This window comes from Danio rerio, chromosome 15 (genome assembly GCF_049306965.1).
Source record: "Danio rerio strain Tuebingen ecotype United States chromosome 15, GRCz12tu, whole genome shotgun sequence".
Taxonomy (NCBI): domain Eukaryota; kingdom Metazoa; phylum Chordata; class Actinopteri; order Cypriniformes; family Danionidae; genus Danio; species Danio rerio.
In genome coordinates, this window is record NC_133190.1 from 270,001 (window position 1) to 293,115 (window position 23,115).

At 45.6% G+C, this 23,115-nt stretch overlaps 1 protein-coding gene and 1 long non-coding RNA gene across 3 annotated transcripts in view; one reads left to right on the plus strand and one right to left on the minus strand.

Annotated features, from left to right (window-relative positions):
• Window positions 1-16,989, minus strand: part of limk1a (LIM domain kinase 1a) — a 35,402-nt gene extending 18,413 nt beyond the window's left edge. The window contains 3 exon segments of one of the 2 annotated variants that reach the window (NM_001042691.2): window positions 3,358-3,496; window positions 15,810-15,909; window positions 16,903-16,989. In NM_001042691.2, the coding sequence (NP_001036156.1) occupies window positions 3,358-3,496; window positions 15,810-15,909; window positions 16,903-16,960 (297 nt within the window). In that variant the 5' untranslated portion in view covers window positions 16,961-16,989. 2 annotated transcript variants of the gene reach the window in all.
• A 1,294-nt stretch (window positions 16,990-18,283) lies between these two features.
• Window positions 18,284-22,943, plus strand: LOC141377998 (uncharacterized). Its single transcript, XR_012391236.1, has 3 exons — window positions 18,284-18,358; window positions 19,583-19,683; window positions 19,808-22,943. It is a non-coding gene; the product is annotated as an uncharacterized lncRNA (long non-coding RNA).
• Window positions 22,944-23,115: the final 172 nt, after the last annotated feature.

The window sequence follows — 23,115 nt, forward strand, 5'->3', positions numbered from 1 at the left end:
GATCAGTGTAGCGAATGTTGACGCTCTCGCCGCCGGAGCTGAAGGCAGTCAGTGTTGTCGCCAGGGCGGGCAGAGTGACCGTGGACACTCACACAGCTTTCGTTGTAAACGCACGGCGAGTCTTCCTGCACTCTCTCCAAAAACACTTGGTGGAACTCGGCTGGTGGATCAACATTCACCACATGATCCCTCTCACCAGCGCCTTTATCTGAAGAGCGATACAGCACGATTTTAGAAAAAAAAAATCAAAACCAGTCCTGCTACAACCATCATATGCAGTCGCACAAATGCTCGTTGGGAGGGCGGGGCGCCCCCTAATGTGATGACAGGGGAAACACTGTAATGGAGCATTATCACTTATCCTGCTTCCGGCAGCAGCCTGGTTTACCCGGTGGTCTCTTATCCAGGTAGTAACCAGACTCTGCTTCAGTGTGTGCCCTAGTGAGGGATCTCCCCTGATGTGGGATGCATCTCAGTGTCGTGACTGAGGCTGATTCATTAGTAACAGCTCTTCTGAGAGGCATGTGAGGGGGTCTGCGAGAGATGGCATGCTCTTAACGCAGATGAAACCTCATAAGTGAATGATCTAACGGCTCCTCATGGGATGAAACTCCATTACAGGTCACTCAGCTACACCACGCAACACCACACGAGAGACTCACTCATCTAATGAAGCTCACAGCAGGTTCCTCTCTGTCTGATGCTACGAACATCTCAGTAGTCTACAACACACAAGCATTGGCTACACTTCAGTACTTAAAGATCATCCATAAAATACGGCTGTTTTTACTCACACTGCTCACTGTCCACACTTGCTTGAGTGACTTTTATCTGTTGAACACAACGATGATTATCTGAGGAATGTTCAGCCGCTGATGTCCGCAGTTATTTGTTTCCTATATGGATGTCAGCGGCTGGCGGTTTCCAACATTCCCCATACTATGGTCTCTTGTGTTCAACAGAAGGAAGAAATGCATTGTGTCTGGAATAAGTGCAGGGTGAGGAAATGTCCATTATGATTATATATTTATAACCAGACACTCAAAATGACTTGGAGGAGCTGAGCTGAGCTGGTTGCAGTGGATTCTGTCACCTTTAAAAAGAGATGGCAGATCCAAACTGATATACGCACACTTCAGGAAGACATTGCACAACTCTGGATGAGCCGAAGAGACACTGGGGTCATAATCCTGCAGGAGCTGGACCATGTAAAACCCTCTCCTGAATGCCGCTCTATATTCATTTAATGCAATTCAGACACAAAACATTTCCACTGGCGCAACACATTTTCAAAGCTTCTGCTTCTGTCATATAAAGCAAGCGAGCTGAACGTCTTCACTGTTTGTAGATGCCTTCATGACTTTAGACTAAGAGGAAGAGCAGAGTAGTGTGTGTGTGCCGGCTGTTCTGCTGAGCGGAGTCTTCATCAGCAGATGCTCCTCAGTCCAGCACTAATGAAGATGTGTGTCCATCAGTGGGATGAGGAAGAGCATCAGTAATCCACTTATCCCGCAGACGCAGGGCTTCATTACAGGACTGACTGCCTCAGGCTGTAAATCAGTCAGTGTGGAGAAGCAGCTCTGCAGACCACACGCTTCACCCTGAGCAGAGTCCAGCTGTGGATTCACTCAGAGGAACTGATCAACACGATGAAGCTGGGTTTGCCTGAATAATATACACTACACTACCTGACTAAAGTCTTGTGGAATATCCAAGTTTTAGGAACAGTAAATAATATCTGCTCTTCTAGTTGCTGATTTGGTGTCAGAAGTGTCTCTATGAAAGGTGAAGGCCTCTAGATTTTGCTGATTTGAGCTCAATAAATCTGATCATGTGTTGATGTTGACTGATTTGATGAGGACAGTGCGCTCTGACTCTGCTCAGACTACAGTCTCATCACTGAACAGAAATAATGTGATGTTTCTGGGATGTTTAGTTCCCGGCTATGCCCAGCAAGTGTCTAGATCAGGGGTGGCCAACCCTGTTCCTGGAGAGCCAGCTTCCTGCAGATTTCAGTTGCAACCCATGTCAAACACACCTGCCTGTAATTATCACGAGGTGTTCAGGTCCTAATTAATTGGTTCAGGTGTGTTTAATATGGGTAGCAACTGAAATCTGCAGGAAGCTGGCTCTCCAGGAACAGGGTTGGCCACCCCTGGTCTAGATCATAGATGTCCAATCTCAGTCCTGGAGGGCCGGTGTCCTGCAAAGTTTAGTTCCACACCTGGGCTAGCTGATCAAGCTCTTACTAGACTTTCTAGAAACATCATTGCAGGTGTGTCGAGGCAAGTTGGAGCTAAACTCTGCAGGACACCGACCCTGGTTTTGTTTTTTTTTTTTTGATTCTTCACCCAGTCTCGGTCCCACTGACAGCAAACACACAGACAGAATGCAGACGTGTGTGTGTGTGCTCATCATGCTGGTCGCTGCACCTGCACTTTAAGAGTCAAGTGTGTGATCTGAACTATAGACCCAGCAGAGAGAGACGGCTGACCTCAGACCAGGCCTTCACCTGCTCTCTTTAACCCTCTCCACACGTCTGTCATTATTCACATTATTATATGACATTATTCAACAGCACTCACAGATGAAGACGCATGCGTGACCTGTGCAAACCAAACACTGCATCCCATACTCGAGAACTTAAGTGCGCACTCACTGAGTGTTCCTAGTGTGCTCTTCGTTAACTAGTAGCTTTCTAGTGTTATTCTGCAAGTGCACTCATTCATTTTCTTTTCAGCTTAGTCCCTTTATTAATCAGGGGTCACCACAGCGGGACGAACCGCCAACTTATCCAGCATATGTTTCACGCAGTGGATGCCCTTCCAGCTGCAACCCATCAATGGAAAACATCCATACACCGGCCCAATTCCCCTGTGCCGCATGTGTTTGGACTGTGGGGGAACCTGGAAGAAACCCACGCCAACACGGGGAGAACATGCAAACTCCACACAGAAACACCATTTATTTTCACTAGTGATAGTTCCTGTGTGTGTGTGTGTGTGTGTGTGTGTGTGTGTGTGTGTGTGAGGCAGAATGAATGACTGAAGCAGCTCATGAATGATTGAAACGCTTCAGTCCAATAATCAGATCCTGCAGAATCAGCAGTGCTGCATTCACACAACACACTTTCCCTTCATTAAGAGTGTGTGTGTGTGTGTGTGTGTGTGTGTGTGTGTGTGTGTGTGTGTGTGTGTGTGTGTGTGTGTGTGTGTGTGTGTGTGTGTGTGTGTGTGTGTGTGTGAATTATAGATCCAGCTCTTTCATGGACACACGGGCGAGCTGCGGATGTGAGGATGTGTGAATGAAGCAGTGTAACTGGAGATCACACACACACACACACACACACACACTCACCATGATGAGGCCGGTGCTGATTGGCTCAGAGCAGCCGTGGCACAGCTCCCCGAATTTAGCCCAGTAGTCCTTCTTACAGAAGAGCCGTCCGTCCTTCTCATAGTACCAGTGCGAGAGAGACGATCCACACTCACAGCACCTGCAGGACACACACACACACACACACACACACACACACACACACACAGATGATGAGCTGAACCCAACAGAACACACTCACCCAACACTCCTCCAGCTCTGCTCGTCTCGTTTTAGTGAGTTTGGAAAATCCCCGAGAGAGTGAAGCATTTACACCGGTTAGGAGATCCGTTTCTGCACAGGTGAACAGTTCTGAAGAATGATGTGTGGAGCGAGTCAACACTGCAGTGTGTTCATAATTTGCACGATCTCTTCTAAGATTTGACCATTAATTGCCATGAAATAATGTCTGATTTCTTGAGTTGTGGTTGAGCGACACAACTCGGCTGATTGGATGAGCTGATGGCCTTTCTGATAGTATTGATCTGATCAGTAAAGAAATGAGTGAACTCCTACATTTGCTTTCAGAGAGGAGCTCACTGGGAATATTACTGGATTGTGAGTCTCTACAGTGCACAGTATACAGTAAAAGCCTGAGTTACTCATTTCTGTTTAACCAGGTGCAGATTTCCCCCAGCACATCTCTGATCATAACAGTGTTAATAACTCATCTCTAATAGCTGATGTGTTTCCTCTTCTGCATGATGACAGCACATCATATTAGACTAGATCTTCAAGACACTAGTGTTCAGCTTACAGTGACATGTAAAGGCTTCACTAGGGTAATCAGGGTAAAGTTAGGGTAATTAGGCAAGTCATTGTATAACAGTGGTTTGTTCTGGAGACAATCCAACACTAATATTGCTGAAAATGGCTTTAAAACTATTAAAAACTGCTTTTATTCTGACCCAAATAAAACTAATAAGACTTTCTCCAGAAGATCAAGTATTAAAGGAAACACTGAGAGAAACTCCAGCATCTGTTGAAGATCATTGGGGAAATATTTCTGAAACGGCTCATGATTCGGCCCTCAGCTGTATATGAAGAGTGCTGGCTTTGATGATGACTGGACTCTGAGCAGGTAACACCCACTAACACACCATCATCAACAGTCCAGCTCACTGTTGACCATCTGCCTCTCTGTGACCTCTGACCCTTCACTTGGCCCCTGACCCCCATCCTGTCTCCTGTCATACACAAGCTGATGCCTCATTCTGACACGCACTGCTCAGAGAGATGTTAATGCACTGATGACCAGTATAAAGACCAGTTCTGCACACACACACACACACCAGGAGCTCTGTGTTCCCTGACGCAGTGTTTTGCATGTCTCTGTGTCTGTGTTGATGATAACAGCGGCTCTCGTCTGACCAGGTGAACTGCACTGACAATGCAAATACAGCAGATTACACAGAGGAAGAGCTGCGCAGCACTGCGGAGACTCTACTGACTGCCGATGGGAACTCACAGTCTCCAGTGCTGTGCATTATTGTACATTATATTAATGTCCGCTAGGTTTGATCTCTTTGACTGCATTTTAGTCTTGTCTAGTTCTCATGAATGATGCTGCATGCTGATATCTAAGACCACCTTCACTAGTCTAAGATAAGATCAGGTGTAAACCTCTCCTGAGATCAGTCCGGCTGTTGTTCAGTTGTTTTGGGTCGACTCTGATGGAAGGTTTTGTTCCTCTTCAAATGTGGACCGCTGTGCAGAAACACCTGAGCGCAGCAGTGCCATCGGCTTCAAGGCGCATCTCACATGTTGTTTTCATGGCCTGGATGGAGTTAGCCATGTCACATGACCATTACAGCTGTGACGCGGTGCAAACCAGCATCAGTCACTCAGCATCTCCTTCAGTAATGTCAGACAGGTTTAATATGCATCCGGGTGATCATAAGCCTGAGCATGTGTTTGCAGTGCCGGGCTCGAGTCTGCTTTTCTGAATGTTCAAGTGTCGCGTCTGCTGCTGACAGAACAACAGTTTGTTGCTGGAGTCTTGTTGTGCTGAATGTTTTTAGGACTCAGTCTCACACGTCACTAACAGACAGCTCTTAACCTCTTAAAGCGTCAGGTGAAACACATGCAGAACTGCACTGAACAGCATGGAGGAAGAGAGAGCTCTGATGAGGTAAGACACACAGGCATGAGGGAAGCCCTGCGCTGAGCCCTGAGCCGGAGTTCTGGCATCACTAGAGCCAGCTGCTGTTGTGTGTTTGGCCCAGTGTTCAGCTGCGGGTCGACTGATCAATACACAGCAGCAGACTGAGGTTCATCAGTGCAGACTCCATTAGCCTGATGAAAAGCATCCGGTGGGGGGCATTCTGGGTAATCGGGATCCCTGAGGAGGAAAGCGGAGCCGCAGTGGACGCTGTGAATGATTCTCTGGGTCTTCAGTGACCCCTGACCCCATCACTGTGTTCATTCAGCTCAACGTGACGAGCAGATTCACACCGATGTCCCTGATCAGAGTCAAAGTGCCTTTTCAGGAAGATCTGTTCCCTCGGCAGCCATTTGACAATCCTATCTAAACCATATCTACACCCCCATCTAGATGACCAGGAGACTCTGACGTCTGGAACGTGTAATTAAATGAGATCTTTAAACTCAGCAGCGCCGTCTGAAGTTCTAGAGCTCTACATTTACCCCTGTGTGCTGCGGGGTCGTTTGATCCACTCTGGGCTGATTCTGAGTCTTCATTTGGCCTCAGATTTCTCTGAGTTTCAGCAATTGGAGGACGTCTGCTGACAGATGATCTTGTTTTGACAGAGATGAACACTCGGGTAACACCACAGATTTAGGCAGCTCGTCTTGTTATGCAGATCAGCCTACATTACAGCACACGTCCCTGAGGGTGTACTCACACTGTGCACAGTGTGCTTTACCCAGGCCAAAGCATGCTTGTTTCCTCTTCAATATCCCCCGACGGCCCGCACTCACATCACATCGCTTTATTGCTAAAAACACAAAGTAAATGACAAATATTGCTCATGTCTTAGGAACAGTGTAGCCGAAGATTTTGAGGGTTTTAAAGCCTTGACTTTTCCAAACCGCGGTATACCCTGAACTACAGGTCTGCAGGTGCGCCACGGGACCCGACCAGATTTCTGTGGCGCGGGAATAAATTTCGTAATAAATCGCGGGAGCGGTCGGTAACAGGTTTAATTTGGGATGTGAGCGGGCTGTCTAGCAATATCGCTCCTGACTCCCGAGCTAGCACGGGTATGTATGTGCGTAAATGAAATAGCGCCATGCTGTGTTTAGCTTGTTTGTAGCTGTGTGAGTGTGTGTATGTGTGCGCACGCGCGAATGAGAGGTCTGTGTGTGTGTGTGTGTGTGTGTGTGTGTGTGTGTGTGTGTGTGTGTGTGTGTGTGTGTGTGTGTGTGTGTGTGTGTGTGTGTAAGAGAGAGAGAGTTTTGCCTGTGTGTTTGTGCTTGGTGCTTATGTGTGTATGTTAGTGCGCGCGCGCGGGAATGAGAGAGAGAGATTTGTCAGTGTGTGTGTGTGTGTGTGGTGATTTTTGGTTTTGTCCCCCCCCCTTTAGCGGGATCGGGCGCGGCGGGTAGAAAACGGGGCGGGTCGGGCAGCGGGACAACAAATGCTGAATGTAAGCGGGAGCGATCAGGTTCGGGCTAAGACCTGGCGGGTGCGGGCGGGAGCGGGATTCAAAATTTAGTCCTGCGCAGATCTCTACCTTGAACACGGTTATCGTCCCATGCCTAGTCCACTGTGCTGAGCGAGAGCGCTTCTCTTCCTGTTAAACTGAACAGAGCATCCTCGATGATGTAAGCGTGCTCAGGTCCGGTAGGTACAAATGCAGTGTGAGTGCAGGCCGAGGGGGACAATCGAGCTTCTGCACAGTTCAAGGCAGTGAGTGCGCCCTTAAGGGTACATTTTGAAGTCCTTCCCATTCACACTCTGTTTCAAGGACCAAGGGCAAAGGGAAGGAGTACAAAAACAGAGTTAGGATTGGGCACAACTCTGCAGGACACCGGCCCTTCAAGACTGAGTTTGGACATCCATTACCGAACCTACCCCCCAAACCCAGCCAATGATGTTTCCAAAAGCAGACGGAAACTACAGACTGAATAAATGACAGTACACACACAATAACACACGCGACGAGCTGCTGACCCGGCAACATCAAGAAGAGGACAGCAGGTGTGAGGAAGAGGCGCTGACTGGAGCTACTGCAGTGTTCAGGAGGAACCACAGAGGAGGAGGAGACTGCAGGACACACACACACACACACACACACACACACACTGAAGACCCGTGTGTTGATCTCTGCTTCACACTGAGCCTCTAGATAAGATGAGCTGCAGACCAGCTTATCAATCAGAACAGAACACACACAGCGGCTGTCTCGAGAAGTGAGGGGGCACACACACACACATGTACACACACTCTGCTGGAGTAAGCGGAAGTGAAACTCCACACCCCTATTAACTGATGATCAGATCTGCAGCAGAGCATTTTCCCACTGCTGGTGTGTGTGTGTGTGTGTGTGTGTGTGTGTGTGTGTGTTGTGTACTTGTGCATGTATGTGTGCGTGTATGTGTGTGTGTGTGTGTCAGACACACGCTCTGCCCGTGGTGCGCCTGTAGCGCTGGTTCCTGCAGGAGATCATGTGTGTGTGTGTGTGTGTGTGTGTCAGACTCACGCTCTGCCTGTGGTGCGCCTGTAGCGCTGGTTCCTGCAGGAGATCATGTGTCCTCGCAGCGCTTGAACTCTCGGCTCAGCTTCAGGAGACTCGCTCATGTCTGAACACTGAAGTGTGTGAGTGTGGGTGTGTGTGAGCACTTCCTGACAGCCACTGTGACCCTGAGCCACCCTGACACACACTTCCTCCTCACACGCACTAAAGTGCACACGCAAACACACACACACACACACACTTCCTGCCACACACAGACACGCCCACAGTTGTGCAGTGACGTTGCTCTGCTGCACGTGCAGAATCAGGGCTCGTTCACACTGAATGTGTGTGTTCTCTGCAAACACACACTTGATGGACGTGTGTGACCGTTACGCTCGCGGCTCATGTGATGTACAGAGAGAGCGCCGCATGTCTCTGACGCGTGTGGAGTTCCACACCTTCAACATTTACAGCAGCGCCGCTCATCACTGTCAGTCCCACAGCAGTGACCAATCAGAAGAGCTCAGGGGCGGAGCATCCCCAGCAGGTGTCTGAGTGCAGGAGCCCAGTGTCTGCAGAGTAACGCTGACTGACTGATCCTGGACCAGAGATCTCAAAACTCTGACATCCAGAAGCTTTTCTAGACTGTTGTGTTCAGAAATAATCTCAATAAATCCAGAAGCCTTTCTAGACTAAACATGCAGTCTTGGTCATTCATTCATTTTGTTTTGGGCTTGGTCTCTTCATCAGTCCGGGTCGCCACTAATTCAGGCCTGTGTTCAGATATAATCAAGAGTTTCTCCTTAAAACAGCAGAATAATCTGACAATGAAGAAGAGAGATGATCGTGTGTCTAAAGCAAAACTGGATTATTTCAGCTCTCCCGTTTCTCAGATTGTTCTGCTGTTTATCAGAGAAACTCTCTTCATTAAACCTGAAAACAAGACCGTGTGTTTCACTTGAGTGGGAAGATTTAGTTGTCTATCTGTGGACTAGAAACAGGACAAAGCCTCTGAGTTATAGGGCTGCATGATTATTGAAGATTTGACCCAACACACGATCTCAATCCAGCAGTTCTACAGTTCAGCCACTTACATTATTCAGTTCAGGAGAGAAGTGTGATGGCAGCCGCACAAGTCTTCTCAGTGTTTTACATACTGTACTCTGCCCAGCAACATGAACACCTCCAAATGCAGTTTAAATAGTGCCATGCTGTATTTATAAGCTGTAATTCACCCAGACATGTCATTTGTATTCATGTATTGATGTACTGGCGGCTGCAAAATCACGCATGTTTGTTTACCTCAGAGAGGATGTGCATGCGCCCGCCACCTCTACTGTAGTGGACAGAACCTGCACAGGCTGTGAACAACAGCTAATAAAGATGTAAATAACGCTCAGTGTGTTGCTGGGAACTATGATTTGCATGTCTGTTTTTTTCTCAGAGTGACGGCAGACATGACATGGGCGCACGCGGCAGTAAACGTGAAACTGGCGTCACATTTCATTACAGCAAGCACTTGATATGCTTTTTCATTCATATGGAGTGTTGTGCATGACAATAACTGTTCACTGGGTCACTATAACTACTCCAGCCTGTCTCATGCTGACTATAATGCAGGAGGGAGTCTGATAATGACAAAAGTCTGATTTCACCAGTGAATAAGTGATCTAATGATGCTGTCGATGACAAGCACAGGTCTCAAACACAATAATTCAACATCAGCGTTATGAACAGTTGTATTCTGATGTCAGGACACATTTAAAGTCTGTTCAAGTCCACCATCACAAGTCTATAAACAATTGAGCATGTAACCCAGCAGTAGAGCTACACACAGGCCTGATATCATTAGTGTTGTTTTACCCAACCCAGGCTCATTCTAGAAATGTAGCCCCGCGGACGTTTCTGGAGACTGCGATTTACGTGGCCGGAGGTACGTATGGCCACATTTCTTTTTATTTGCGCGAACACTGTGGGGCGGTGTGACGTCGCTCCTCTTCTTTGCGCTCGCCAGCTGATGGCTCACCTCCGTGTGGAGGGCTTTCCTGCTGCAACCAGTTTGTCCGCTTAGCTCATAGTGTTACATCGGTGGAGCGGAGGCCCGGAGGAGGATGAGCGACGACGGTTCAAATCCGGGGAAGAGCAGTTCCAGAAATCAGGTAAGATGAAAATCAGAATCCAAAAAATAAAAGCGAACGAGTTCGCAACGGGGCGAGAATATGGTGAAATCTGAAAACACGGTTAAAATCGGACAATAGCTTTTGCTTTTTTTAATTTCTGGACGGCTTTTGTAAATCGTTGCTTAGGAGAGACAGCCTCCGGCGGCTTTTCATGTGAGAACAGCGTGAGCCGTTCCCGAGAGACATTCGAGATGCGAAAAGTGCGCACAGCGAAAACAAAAACTGCACAAATGCATACCGCCCGGGACGTATTTCACAGTCTCCAGAAATGTCCGCGGGGCTACGTTTCCACAATGAGCCTGGGTTTGTTTTACCATGTGTTTGAGAATAACCAATACTAACAGCCTCCTCATATTACACTTTATTTTACATCTACAGACTCCTGAGAAAATCCTGATCTTGATTTTAAGCAAATACAAATCGTGATCCTCATTTTAGCCAGAATTCTGCAGCACTACTCAGTAAAGCATTAGTAGCGGTGTGAGTCCAGTAATGTGTGTGTACATGACAGCTAGAAATGCTGAACAGCAGTCAGTGGCGGAGTACAGTGTGTAGAACAGGTTTGTGGAAGCAGAGTTAATCTACAGCAGGAACTGATTTTAAAGATACGCTAAAACACGAGAATACCCTTACACACACACACACACACACACACACACACACTCACACACACACACACACACTCACGCACACACTCACATACAGTCAGTCATCTTACCTGCCTCTGCTACAGCGGAGCGCCATCAGTACAGTACAGCTGAAGAGAGTGTGTGTGTGTGTGTGTGTGTGTGTGTGTGTAAGACGCTCAGACCAGTGTGATAATCAGTTCCTCACACTGCTCTCAGATCAGCTGATGTGAGAACAGAAGCAGCAGAGTCTCCATCAGAGTGTGCTTCAAACTTACAGTACTGAAACTCATCTATCAACATCCAGGATATCAGTTACTCAGATGTATAGCTTAGCTTTTCTGTCAAATCTGGGCTAAACAGGGTTTGCACGATGCATATTTTATCTGATGTAAAGTTATATAGTTTATTTTTTACAATTAAGCACACAGCGTGCTATATTATCTGATACCCATAAGAAATAATCCCAAAAGCAGTAGACTGTGTAAAGCCACAAAAGCCTCAAGCATAAATATATGCCAAAATTCAGCAGCAGAGGCCTGTCAGTCAAGAGGCCACACCCTAAACTATGCAGAATTTTAAAGCTTAAAATAAATTATGCAGAAGAGTTATGAAGAAATTCCCCTCCTCACAGCTGTCATGAAGGATAGTATCAGCTATACACACCAAATCTGCTGCTCGTTCCAGACTATAAACACCTTTATTCTGCTGTAAAGTTGGTTAATTTAACATGGGAGTCTATGAGGATTTGCTCCATCTTGTAGCCGACCCCCAGTGGCCAGTCCATGAACTGCAGTGTCAGTCATTCTGCATTAGCGTCATGCGGGAGAGCGGGGAGGGCAGGGGGGGGGGTAATGACTGGTGTTTATCCACAGAGCTGAGATTCAGGAACACAAAACAAGGCGACGGTGGAGGAGAGAAACTCCCTGACGCTAATAAAGAAAGCTGATGAGGAAGCAGGAGTGAGAGGGGAACGCCAGAGCCCTGACCACAGAACATCACGTCACTGAACACACACACACACACACACACACTACAGCATGTGTGTGTTTAACCCTTGTGTGCTGTTTCCAGTATCGTGCAGGTCAGACACTTGAATTATCCTTAATAATATCACAATACCCAGGTAGCAAAGAGTTCTGGCCCAGATTTGACATGAAGCTGGCCCGGCAGGTTTTCGTCCGGCATTGGCATACAGCATGTGGGCCAGGTTTGGCAGAGGTGACACCATCTTTGAAGCGGCACACAATACTTGGCCCAGATGTAACATGTAGTATATGGCCCAGAGGTTATACTTGATATGTGGGCCTGTACGTTTGGCCCGTCTTGACCCACTTTTAAATTTATTATTTTCAAATAACGAAAAAAAAAAATTCTACCAATCAGGTCACTTCCAGAAAAACCCCGCCCATAGCAGGCCTAAAGCGCAATGATTCATGAGTTTATTAATTTCATTGCAGCATATCTGGCCCAGTTCAGGCTCAGTTCTGGGTTAACTTGGTTGAGACTTGGCCCAGATATGGTCCATGTTTAGCCCTTGTATGGAAGCCAGACTTGGTCCAGTCATGTACATTAATTCACTGCGGCATGTGGGCCAGGCAGAAGCTGATTGTGTGGGCCAGGGAAATTTTGCTATGCGGGTCATTATATCGCAATATAAGTCCATATTCAGCACTGGTCATCTGCTGGTGTTGGCGCTCAGGCTGGTGATGCTATCTTCAGTAAACACACTGCACTGCTCTGCATCAGCTCTGGGTATGTTCTCACAGGAATGCAGTGTTTGGGTCCCGCTGAGGGTTCGGGAACAGCGCTGTGCGTCTCTGCTATTTTCCCATGGAATTAAAGACCTATTTACGTCTTCCAGGAAAGCCGAGCTCCGTCCTTCAGGGACCCCAGCAGCACTGGATACAGCAGAGCTGGAGTCTCAGACTTCTGGATGGAGAAGCTGAGGAGACATGCGCTGTACTGCTTCACACACGGAGCTCATCTCTACATAACAGGCCAGTTTCACAGATTTTCAAGCAGAACAGAGGCTATATACGTGTGTTCTGGTCTTTAGATCCACCTCTCTAGATTAGAGCAGAGGAACACAGTGTGTTTGTTAATAAATGATGAACACACTGAAAGTGCTGGAGATGAATGGTGTTGTTAATGGAGAGCTGCAGTCTGCAAACAAACTGATTAGACTGGGAAAATAGTCAGCTAAACACCAGTTTGATAATAAAAGTAAGAGTAAAGTCTACATCAGCCTCTCTCCACAGCACAGATGCAGAGATGCCAAATCCAAAGGGATGAGCATTACTCAGATCCAGAGCTTCTGGTTTTCCTGTCCGCCGAACACCACATCCCTGATCCAGCCCTCAAAACCAAACACACACCCGTGTCTCAGTCAGGACTGTTGATGATTGTGGAAATGAACTCTGCATCCGCACACGCTCACATGATTTCAGCACATAATGGAGCTTTTGTTGAGTCTGAGAAACTCTGATCCCCAAGCCGACAGTGCTGGACTAAACACTCCACAGGCCTGAACACCACAGCAGCTCTAACACTCACTAAACCAACATGGACTTCAACCCAGGAGCAAACCCTGCTGGGTCAACAAATCTACCGATGATCCTAGTTAAAGCACATAGAGAGCGATTCAGACAGATGCTGTAGCATCAGTGTTGAGCAGGACACTCAATAACAATAATCACATCAATAAAGTAGTGTTCGGATAATTCCAGCGGTGTAGTTGCACATGCTGCAAGCACTATACACTAATTACAGTCAATTATGCATAATTACATGCAACTAACACTAAACCTGACACACACACACACACACACACACACACACACACACACACACACACACACACACACACAGAGTATTCATTCATTCATTTTCTTTTCGGCTTAGTCCCTTTGTTTATCAGGGTTCGCCACAGCGGAATGAACCGACAACTATTACAGCAACCCATCACTGGGAAACACCCATACACACTCATTTGCACTCATACACTACGGCTAGTGTAGTTGATCAGTTCCCCTATAGCGCATGTGTTTGGACTGTGGGGGAAACCGGAGCACCCGGAGGAAACCCACACCAACACGGGGAGAACATGCAAACTCCACACAGAAACACCAACTGACTCAAACCAGAGACCTTCTTGCTGTGAGGTGATTGTGCTACCCACTGCGCCACCGTGACGCCCGCACACAAGAGTAAATATTTGTAATTGATTAATATCACTATAAATCAATATTCAGTATCAGTTTAATGAAGTGTCTCTGCATCTACGTCACATTAAAATCAAGTCTAAGCAAATCATTTGTCTAATTTGATTTCATCACATCGCATAAAAAACAGCAAGTGAAAGTGTTGAAAATCAATAAATCCCCCTGAAATATTCTGACAGCTTCCCTGGAAACTCCTGCTGCTGACACAGAGACCACAACAAAACCACTTTTAACCCCAGTAGCGTGTGTGTGTGTGTGTGTGTGTGTGTGTGTGTGTGTGTGTGTGTGTGTGTGTGTGTGTGTGTAGAGTAGTGAGTTGTGTTTGTTCTAATCAGACTTGATTAATTAATCACTGTGATTGACATTCTACATTTGTACGTGTCATCAAAGGGAGAAAGCCCCGCCCACTATTGCCCACCTCTCCATCTCATTAGCATAGGACATTAGTCTTGCTTTTGAATCCGCCACTATGGGGACACACAGCCGTCTGTAGCTCCGCCCTCTTCAGAAAACACCCCAATCTCATTTGCATTTAAAGCGACAGTCACCAAAACAGCACAGTCAGGATCAAAGCCTGAGAGGGCCCGTTTCAGAGAGCTGTGTGCTGCTCTCAGCTCAGACACACACACACACTGAGACAGCAGAGACGGCTTGTGTAAGGAGCAGAACAGGTCTCCTTCAATGGGAATGAAGCAGCACTCCTCACACATGTGTCCGGCTCAGAATAATCAGCATTCCCTGTGATTAAAGCTGAATATTAGCTCAAACATGTCTTGATCTCTCGGCGTCAGCAGCTGCACACACTCATTCACGCGGCCGATAAGCGGATCTGCAGACTTCTGAGGAGAGTAAGAGCAGATCCTGCAGCCGCTGGATTAACCTGATGGAAAATCACACGGGGAACACCAGCTGTGTGTGTGTGTGTGTGTGTGTGCGTGTGTGTGTGTGTGTGTGTGTGTGTGTGTGTGTGTGTGTGTGTGTGTGTGTGTGTGTGTGTGTGCGTGCGTTTGGGGAAGTACAGCTTCTGCATTTGGTTAGCAGTGTGTGTGCAGCAGTGACCGACTCCAGCGTGACTCAATCGCTGCGTCTCAATCCGCCTGCTTACTCTACAACCTAACTATAGAGTGTGCAGCGGAAGAGGAAAGATTTAAGACTAACTACTTCCTCATTAACCAACTGTTATGTTGCCGGGATACGAGCCTGTCAATCATCTGCACATAGCCCTGATCTCCTGATCTACAGTCTGCAGTTCGTCTCCTCCTCCTACACTGGATTGCCTTGTCGTCTCCTCATACTTGAGTTCCTCATCAAATCTGCTGACCAATCAAATGCTCTCTAGTGTCTGACATGCCCCGCCCCCTTCTTCTCATTTATGTACTGGCAGAGCTTTGAGAAACAACATGCTATTGGCTGATTTTATAAAGAGGAGGAGCTACTCTATGCCCCGCCCTCTCTTTATATTTCTATATACACCTCCAGAAGCCGCCGTGTTCACTGCGTTTGGTCCTGGTGTTCTGAGGCGCAGCTCATTTATTAGAGGAGAGCAGACAGCAGTGGAGAACCCCCACAGTGGATCTGTGCAGGAGCTGATGCTCTACTGTGCTCCACTGATGGAGACGCTCATCTACTCACTGATGATTTATGCTGTATTAGAGCTGTGTGCATGAGTTTGATCTGCATCTCTGGATGGAAACACAGCTGTTCTGTCACCGCTCACAGAAGAGTTCATCCTGGAGAATCCTATAATAATGTGAGGGATCTTACCTGAAGCAGAGCGTGTGCCAGTCGCTGCTGAGCGCCTGTAGATACTGATCATCGTAGATCTGCTGTCCACATCCCGAACACACCGGCAACCCCACACCAGCTGCACACACACACACACACACACACACACACAATCACATATGAGCTCCACACATGTGATATGCAAAATGTAACCAAAAACACTGCGGTGCTGGACTTCCAGGAACTGTCAGAGAGCGTCTCATCAGGACCCACAGGTACAGTACACCAGTACACTATTACTGTCACACTTCAGGATCATGACCTTCCATAACTCCAGGTGTTAGAGTTGTTCTGATCGAGGCGTCTTAGTTTACACTCAGGATAGCTGATTCCAGTTTGCACCAGGAAAACTGATCTGGATTCTGGCGTACATCATGATGGAACAGAGAACACTACAGTACCATAGTAAACTCTGTAGTGTGTGTGCAGCTTACTGTAGTAAATGCCTTGATGGATCAGCTGTGGTGATGCTACAGTTGCTATGGTAACAACACTATACTAATATACACAGATGACCCAACACGGTAGTGTTTTATACGACACTGCACCACACTTTACTGTAGTAAACACTAGAGCACACTACAGTCAATCACAGCTGATCACTTCACTATAGTCAACACTACAGTGCACAGTACACAGCTGGACATACTATAGCCTATAATAGTCATTCATTCACTTCCTCCGTGTGTTTGGACTGTGGAGGAATCTAGGCCGACCCAGCCGGGACTCGAACCTGCGACCTTCTTGCTGTGAGGCTGCAGTGCTAACCACTGAGCCACCGTGCCGCCTAATACTACAATATATACAGTATAACACACTTTACAGTAGTCTGGTGTATAAACCACAGTGTGTGTGTCTGTGTGTGTGTGTGTGTGTGTGTGTGTGTGTGTGTGTGTGTGTGTGTGTGTGTGTGTGTGTAATCATGCTACAGCAGCATTAAAGCTAGTGTTTTGCGGCAGAGATACGCAGCAGCATCACTAAAGCGCGCACACACTCAGCATCCTCATCCTCATCTCTCTCACACACACACACACACACACACACACACACACACACACACACACACACTGACCTTCCTCCTCTCCCATGCGTTCGTCCTTCCAGGTGCAGCAGAGCAGCATTAACCTCATCCACACGCCGGAGCGGGAGAACACACACACACACACACACACACACACACGCGCGCAGTGTTCACACACTCTGGAGAAATGCGCACACACTGACACACACACACACTGGAGAAATGCGCACACACTCCCGTCAGCGCAGACACAGAGTGGAGAAATGCGCGCGCGAGAGCTGTTGGGCGCTTCCCGCGCTGCCCTCGCCGTAGTAGGATCCAGAAACCGGAAAACCGGCCGACCGAACACTGGAAAACCGTGGAGCGCGAGGGTCGGTCTGCGCATGCGCGTCTCCCTCTGGAGTGAGCTCATAGTCAAATGACTGTTTTCTTTATCCTGAATGATAACTGCACACAAGGGGGATTGAAAACACACACACACACACACACACATCTTCAAACACTAATAACTATCAGAGTCTTTAACGGGCACATCTCATGTCTTCATGGCTTCAGCATTTCTGACTTCAGCCAACAATAATGACGAATCTTAAAGCTGAAAGTGCAGTAATGCTGATATACCTCACTCAGCTTCTGTCCTGCTTCTAATCCGGATCACAGAAGGGTGGGCTGACTGAACTCAGGGGCATGTTTAGGGGGCAGAGTCAGGAGAGTGCAAAGAGTGTAAGAGTGTCCAATTCAAGTCAAATTAAATGATCGCTTATTCTATTAAGTCAACATCAGCTCAAATATGAGTTTAATAAAGAGGTGTTTTTATTATCTGAAGAGTTATTTTTAAATCCAGTCACCATTCATAATGGAGAAATACTGGACTAATAAATACCCCAGATAGCAGGCAGTAATCGGCTCGAGCTCGGCTGCCCGGCTCGGCATCGGCGAGTGTTTTCCGGGCCGAGTGCGGGCCGCAGCTCGCTCGCGCACATGCGGTTGTGATGCGACTGTAAAGCACTGGCCCGATTCCGGTCAACCATATCCGGCCCGAGTCTGTCTGTAGAGTCCGGGCCGCTTCTAGCAAGGACTTGGCTGATGGCAACCGATTAAATTCTTATTTGATCTAGTAATCTGTTAGCTCCACGTTTAACGATGAATTGAGAAAATATTCATGGACAGCAACAAAAAAGTAAGAATATTTAGTGTGGATGGTCGCAACGTTTAGATGCAAACAAAACAATATTATTTATAAATAGATTATACATATCATCTAGAGAAAAACGATGTAAAATGCGCTTATTCTCGAGATAGCACGCTCCTGTGCTGACTGAATTTTTAAAGCAGAAGTTGGTTTCATAATAAACACATGCGCGAGTAAACTCCTCATCCAAACTCCAATCCAGACGGTGGCGGTAATGCTCCAATAAGCTGGTTGTCAACCACCATGGCACGAAGATCACAAGAAGAAAAAGAAGTTTGGTTTTGTTTTAATTTCACGTGGATTCCGGTCAGAAAGGTAAGCTTTTTACTGCTTGTGTACTGTATACTTAGCGAATTTTCCACAGTGTTTGGTTGTAACAGCGTTTAGTAATTTAAAACAGTTTGATACGAAATGTAACTTGCTTTAAGAAACACGACTGGAGCTAATGTATGCTAACGCTAACAGTTACAAACACGTCTGAAAGTTCCTGTTCCTTTTACACAATGTTAGATTGTAACGTGTGTAGTAACTGAAAACTATTGCAATTATTTTAAAGAAACATGAAACGAGTTTGTGTGTATGCTAACTTTGCGTGAAAGAAAGTTTCTGTAGACAAATCCATTAACTAACATGGCAAAACATGTGTTTTTTCCTGATTTAACATTATAAAGTACCGTGGGTGTTGAAAAAATCATTGTACAGGCGTTTACTTATCCAACAGTATTAATTCTGTGATTATGTGTAAATAAAAACTAATCGTTTTAAATTAATAAAATATTATTGTTTATCTTGTTTATGCAGTGCGTCACGACAAATGATCGAAACTCGACTGTTTACTATTCTCTTTAAATTATCCAAGAGAAATATATTAGTATGCGCTTTAATGTGTTAGCCTATGTGAATCAATTATATCTTTTGTTCAAGCTGTAATGGTCAGTTAATGTAAAACTGAACGTCTTAAAGCAGATTTTGATGTTTTTTTTATGTTATTGACAGTGATAAATTCTGATTTAAATGAATGGGTAACAATATTTGTTGGTTAAGTCTTATTGTTCTTGTTTAGCAAAGGTTAGTGAGATCATTTTGCAGCACATCAAAACCAAAGCAGTCAATGGCACACTCTTATGAACATGTGAATAGGCATGTTATAGTTGTGTGCTAAAAGTCCACTATAAGCTGTAAACTGCTGATACATTTTCAACATAGATTGAGCTTTTCAGACTTTACATTACTAATTGCTTCACAAACAGCTGAAATGGTTTATTGTTATTGGCTATCATCATCATCAAACATTTTTCACAATGGTAGGTTAATCTTCATGGGTACAGAATAATGCATGTGCTTGACCATCTTACAAATCTATGTCTTAGTTTCATAAGGCTGTCACTCTGCATGACTCTCCGAATAAATCTTGTGCAACCTTCAGTGTACTGATTATTTACACTATAGGTATTATAGGCATTAATTAACTTTGATAGTATTTCAGGATTTGAACTTTTCTTTACGGGAGGTCAACAACAATGTGATGTTTTATTATAGATGCATATGAGGAAGCTCAAACATCCACACGCAACTGTGATTTCTGACTGGTAGACGGATGAGGATGATGATCGCCCGTCATACACCTAAAGACAGAACAGGTTTGTTTGCAATTATTTTAAACACATACTGTCAACTTTATGTCATTGATCTATTACAACCTGTGAGTTTTGCCCTGGCACTATACTAAAGTGATGTGTTGTTTTGTAAATGTGTCTGATCAAGGGACAGTATAGACACATCTACACCATGATGAAGAAAAATTACTTGGAACAAAGAGGCTGGATAAAAGGCAGGTGTGAAGATTGTGTACACAAATACAATCTTTTAAATACAGAATGAAGTGTGTACATGTATATCCGCTCTATAAGGCTGAAGAGAATCTGATAATGACACTTTTCTGATTTGAAAATAGTTTATTCTTAAGTGGTCAATGACAGAGCGCAATAATGTGTGTATAGCACAATTAATCATCTCATAATTTCATTTATAAATTATTCAGAGTTATGCATAGTTGTATTCTGATGTCATCACCGTCTTTTACATTGAGGAAAAGGACCATGGCCCAATCCTCAACCCCCCGAATCCCCCCACCACACAAACACACACACACACACTTATTTAAAATATTTATTATAAATTTATTTATTTGACATGGACATCACAATTACACTGGACAACCAAACGCATTTGTTTAACTGTTTTAGCAAACTTGCTAATTCTCATTCTTGCTAATTCTTCTTGTTTCTGTGTGGAGTTTGCATGTTCTCCCCGTGTTGGCGTGGTTTCCCACACAGTCCAAACACATGCGGCACAGGTGAATTTAGTAAGCTAAGAGATTGTCAGTAGTGTATATGTGTGAATGAGTGTGTATGGGTGTTTCCCAGAGAATCCACAGTATGAGTGTGTATGGATGTTTCCCAGTGATGGAAGGGCGTCCACGGTGTAAAATATGCTGGGTAAGTTGGCGGTTCATTCCACTGTGGCGACCCCAGATTAATAAAGGGACTAAGCTGAAAAGGAAATGAATGAATGAATATATAACATTATTACAGCGAATGAATCATGTCTGAAGTCAGATCGCTGAGTAACACGCAGAGAGGGCAGGGAAGTTAAGGAGGAGGAGTCATACAGAATCAGCCAGCTTCTTTTTTATTTTCTATAAAGACGTCTCAGCCTGTAGTGTGTAGAGCCGAGGAGTGTGTGATGCATCCTGAGGCTCAGACACAGCTCCAGCAGGAACATTCCCATCTTAACTAAAGCAATCCCTCAGGTAGTCCAGTGTTCTGCCTGTATCATTAACCCTGCTGTTAGTGCCGTCATCATGGGCTCTGTGTAATGCTGCTGTGCTAAATGAATGAGTGAATGCAGTGTGCAGACATGAATGAGTGAGGAGAACAGGCGGAAAAAACTCCGGCATTCATCAGAGGACACTCAGGGAAACAAGAGGCGCTCGCTCGGCTTTATTTAAAATACTTTATTTCATTTTCACTAGAGCAGGTAAAATGCCGGGATTTCCGGGTACTAGTCAGAATATAGGTTGTGGAAAAAGTGCAATAGCCCCGCCCCTTTATTTAAATAAGATGGAAATCCCACGGCACAACAGAGAAGACCCGTTCGGGCTCACAGGCAGGTCAAATACAGCACCAGGTATAATCAGACATCGTAAAGTGTCTCTCCAGATGCACCCAACAACAGAATCAACCAAATATAGCACACACACACACACACACACACTATACATTTGAGAATACATTGGCTAGTGAGGCTTTCAGGACACACACACTCAAACACACACACACACACACACACGCAATCGCATCTTAAAACATCACACACAGTTTTGCAAGTTCCACAGTGACTACAATGCGAAGCTATTTAGAGCAGGGAAGCGGATGAAGAGTACAGACGTGATCATCGCATGTCAACAAGTCAAGTTCAGCATGAAGTACAGTCCCCTGCTGGTGAACGACCCGACCTACTGTCCGCGCGCTACACGTGGATGTGCTGCGTATATGAGCTAACTCTATGTGAACACATCACCGTTAAAACAGAAACATTCTTGGTGGAATGACGGAAGCACTGCAGTCCCCGCGGGTCCCGGGACAAAGACGAGACATCATCAACACACACAATGTACCAGTCAGATGATCTGAGAGGGTCTCATTACAGATTTACTGTCAGTTTGCTCCCTTCAGATGCGCATGATCGACACGGCTGACGGCAGGCACGGACCGCACGCCACTCACTTCTGCTTGTTTGGGCATAATCAGAGCAGAGCTCTTCATGCTTCACACAGTCTGCAGGAATCAGCGCTGCGTCATTCTGTGCCACTGTTCTGAGTGCAGGTCTGAGCTGCTGAAATGGCTGGCTGCACTAAAACCTCACAGCTGAGCTAACCTGTGTGCATCAGGCCATTTCACCAGCTCCAGCATGAGCTCTGGAGTGCAGAACAGTGGCACAGCTGTATCTGCAGAGACGTTCATCAGTCCACAAGCTCTCCAGCACAGCAATGGCATTAATGGGGATGTTCATGAACCCAGCGGGCGTCTATTGTGTTTAGTAGACGTCTTGGCTAAATCAAAACAAGACTGTAAGAAGAGATTAGTCATTTAAAGCCATGAACCAAGTGCCTTAATAGCAACACGTTGACTTCAGACAGACAGTGTAAGCCATTGTAACTTGAAGCTGTTGACTTGATTTTTATAATTATGCGAACTGTACTCTTATTTTTAAAATTGACTAATCCCTATTGCAGTGTCAGACTATTTCAGCATGACTGTTGTTAAATAATTACTGTAATTATCACAATAGTACACATTTGGTGCTTCATTAAGTCTATTAAATCTACAGTTAAAGCCTGTGTCGAGTCGAGAAGACTCTGGAGTCTGGAGGAGCAGATTTACTCCTCCAGTCATTTAGCGAGATGCAGAAAAGCTGGAAGATGAATATAATACAGGTGCACTGGACAATTGCTCACTTTATCTAACAAAAGTGATTAGCATAATTATACAAATATTTCATCAGTTCCAATGGGTTTACTTACATTCTCTTTGTAAACGTGTTGCTTGTAAGGCGCTTGGTTTAGTCGCTTTACTAATCACGTTTTACAGTCCTCAGTCAGTCTGTGTTTGATGAGCAGTCCAGTAATGACTCTATCAGATTTCCACTAAATTCAGTCAAGATGTCTATTAAACCACGAGGGGCTGAATCTCACATGGCACATGATTAAAGAAGAAATGATATCATCATGAGGAAATTAGTTTGATGAACTCAATGAATGTGTTTAGCACCAACAACAAAACCATTTACACAATTGAGTCGGTCCAACATGATTTTGTCAAATAAAAGTTTGAGCACATTGGTATTTTTATTTAACTTAAACTCGAAGGTGTCGTGCATTTCAAGTTACACTGTAAAAGGTGATCAGTTGCTTCTCCTCTTGAGGCTGTTTTACATGCAATTGTTTTATTTCTCTTTGCTTTTTGGGCTTACTGGAAGCTAATTAGAATAAAAACCCAAGTATCATCTTT